The 2,982-nt window shown below is 41.4% G+C and overlaps 1 protein-coding gene across 1 annotated transcript; it reads left to right on the top strand.

Annotated features, from left to right (window-relative positions):
- Positions 1-595: 595 nt before the first annotated feature.
- On the top strand, positions 596-2,455 carry LOC140816132 (uncharacterized). Its single transcript, XM_073175201.1, has 4 exons — positions 596-1,520; positions 1,593-1,706; positions 1,776-1,996; positions 2,165-2,455. Exons 1-4 carry the CDS (start codon positions 596-598, stop codon positions 2,453-2,455), a joined length of 1,551 nt encoding a protein of 516 aa, XP_073031302.1.
- The last annotated feature ends 527 nt before the right edge of the window (positions 2,456-2,982 follow it).

Raw genomic sequence — 2,982 nt, 5'->3', positions numbered from 1 at the left:
GTCCACATCTTGATAATGAGTGTGGGAGCCGAAACATGCCTAGGGCAGATCAGAGACTACACACTCAGGCGTCTCTAAACTGAGCAGGAGATTCTTGACTTGATCTTGATATCCAAGCATGTTGCATTTCCCATGCATCATATCAGTTTGTATACTCGTACATTCTCGTATTGGGTGATTGTCGCTCACGTCCTTGTTTTCATCTTGGGCACCCCATTCCACGGGGAAGGTCTTAGGTTGAACGGTTCGGACGACCAGGGCATTGGCTAGATCAATTGGGTTTTCGGTGGTGATCCAGTTGAGGTTTTATGTGGTTTATCATTTTCTCATTCAGAGTTATGTTTTCATTATGGTTGTATTAATGTTTAAGACTGCTGTTATTGTTTTGTTTTCGTTTGGGTTGTAAGATGATTAAGTATTTGGTTTCCGCTGTTAAATTGTTGTTATTAAGTTTAATGTTGCATATTTATTAGTCTGTTTAGTAGTGGCTCGGGTAAGGGGCGCTACATTTGGTGGTATCAAAGAATGCAAGGATTTTTGGGACATTAATAATTTTGTTTTGAGGATTTAGAGGTTGATTTTGGTTTCCTTTAAGATGTCAGGAGATGGAAGTAGTCAAGTTAGTGTGAGACATGCACGTTATGGCGATGATGAGGCTGGCCGAGAACATCGTCGTAGAGATCGTGACGGAAGGCATCACCGAGATCATGATGAAAGGAGACGTAAGAACCGTGTCAACATTATGGATTTCATGAAGATTGGACCTCCACCGTTGATCGGATATGAGAATGCTGATGTTGCTGAAGCTTGGGTCGATATCATGGAACAGTGTTTTCGAGTGTTGCACTATGACGAGGATGAGAAGATGGAGATAACCGATTTCATGATCCAAGGAAAAGCTCAGAAATGGTGGAAACCTGTTTCTGTCATTCTAGGTCAGCAGCATGGGAGGATCGGTTGGGAACATTTCCGTCAGGCCTTCATCAATCATCACTTTCCGCCAGCTCTTTGTCAGGCGAAGGAGATGGAAATGTTGATCATGAAGCAAAGAGATTCTAACATTGAGGATTACCAAAAGCGTTTTACGGATATGTTGTCATACGCTCCTCACATTAGTGAGAATTCTGCAACAAAATATTCTCACTTTTTGAATGGTTTGAACAAGGAAATTTTTTACCAGGTTTCTATCTGTGACGATCCTACTTCGTACGAAGGACTGGTGAATCGTTTTCGTCAAGCCGAGATCAGTATTTCTAGAAAGAAGGCTATGCAAGCTAGCAAAAGTTCTAGTTCGTTGGGACCAAGGGGTCAGTCTTTCAAGAAGTCTGTATCTTCTTCTTATTCTTCCGGTTCTGGAGGGGTACACAGCTTTGGCAGGAAAAAGATGCAATGTGGCGACTACGGATGCAATCACCAGACGGAGAATTGTCGAAGAGAAACAGGTGCTTGCTTCAATTGTGGTAGTTTTCGTCACACGAAGAGGGATTGCCCTAATTTGGAGAATCATAGTGGAGGCAGAGGTTCTATGACAGGGTCTTAAAGTGGAAAACAATCTGAGGCCACTGTGCAATAGAAAGGTTTTCTTGCTCAAGGTTCTTGTCGTGGAAGAATATCACAAGGATCTCAGCAACGCCCACGAGTTCAGGAGCAAGTGTTTGCCCTAAACCAAGAACAAGCTGAGGAGCAAAACGAGAGAGTCATTGCAGGTAATTTTATTTTATGTGGTATTTCTGCATATGTATTAATTGACATTGGAGCATTGCATTCATTCATAGCATCAATGTTTGTTAAGAAGCATAAACTACCCTATGTGTCATTAGATGTTTTGATGTCGGTGTCTACACCGAAGGGACAAGAGGTTTTAGCTAAGAGACTTGTAGTAGACTGTTTGTTAGAGTTTGAGGAAAAATACTTGTCTGCAAATTTGATGATATTGGCTATGGAAGATTTCGATTGTATTATGGGAATCAGCCTATTGACTAAGTATAGAGCGCCTGTAGATTGTTATCGACGTCTCGTTCAGTTTCGTCCAGAAGGAGACGAGAACTGGTTCTTCTTCGGTGAGGGAGCTTGACCTCCATTGCAAGTAGTGTCTGCTGTAAATGCACAACGGGCTTTAGCGAAAGGAGGAGAATGATACCTCATTTATGCTCACGTATCTAAGGATGTAATCGACGTGAAGAATATTTCAGCTGTCGATGAATTTCCTGATGTTTTCCTCGATGAAATTCCTGGATTTCCTCCGGAGAGGGAAGTGGAAGCGGAGATAGAGTTGGTACCAGGAACCGTACCTATCTCCAGAGCACCTTATAGATCGGCACCAACGGAGATGAAAGAGTTGAAACAACAGTTACAAGATCTTCTTGACAAAGTGTACATTAGACCCAGTGTGTCTTCTTGGGGAGCACCAGTGTTGTTTGTGAAAAAAAGGATGAGTCTACGCGACTTTGCATAGATTATCGACAATTGAACCGAGTAACAATCAAGAATAAATATCCGTTACCACGGCTTGATGATTTGTTTGATCAACTGCAATGGACTTCAGTGTACTCGAAGATCGATTGATGGTCTGGATATCATCAACTTCGAGTTCATCAACGTGATATCCCTAAGACTGCATTTCGAACAAATTATAGGCATTACGAGTTTCTAGTGATGCCGTTTGGTTTTACGAATGCTCCAGAAATATTTATGGATTTGATGAACCGAGTATTCCAGAAGTATCTTGACAAGTTTTTCATTGTCTTATTGATGACATACTGGTATACTCTAGTAGCCTTAAAGAGCATGCACAAACTTTAAGGATTGTGTTGCTAACCATAAGGAATCATAAACTGTATGCTAAGTTGAACAAGTGCGAGTTTTGGCTCGACAGAGTTGTCTTCTTGGGACATGTTATCTCCAAAGATGGGATATCTGTAGTGACCCGTTCCAGAATCACCTACTAATCAGAACTTAAGCATGCAAAATTAACATTTAAAA

The sequence above is a fragment of the Primulina eburnea genome, chromosome 16 (genome assembly GCF_022965805.1).
Source record: "Primulina eburnea isolate SZY01 chromosome 16, ASM2296580v1, whole genome shotgun sequence".
Taxonomy (NCBI): Eukaryota; Viridiplantae; Streptophyta; class Magnoliopsida; order Lamiales; family Gesneriaceae; genus Primulina; species Primulina eburnea.
The sequence above is the reverse complement of the archived record's forward strand: the minus strand, read 5'-3'. Positions and strand labels throughout refer to the sequence as shown.

What these genes read in the sequence shown, in the direction of transcription:
- LOC140816132 (XM_073175201.1), top strand. Translation starts at nt 596, where the DNA reads ATGTCAGGAGATGGAAGTAGTCAAGTTAGTGTGAGACATGCACGTTAT. An exon ending in AAACGAGAGAGTCATTGCAG is followed by an intron (nt 1,707 to 1,775) that starts GTAATTTTATTT and finishes ATTCATTCATAG; the next exon opens with CATCAATGTTTGTTAAGAAG. An exon ending in TGACTAAGTATAGAGCGCCT is followed by an intron (nt 1,997 to 2,164) that starts GTAGATTGTTAT and finishes CACGTATCTAAG; the next exon opens with GATGTAATCGACGTGAAGAA.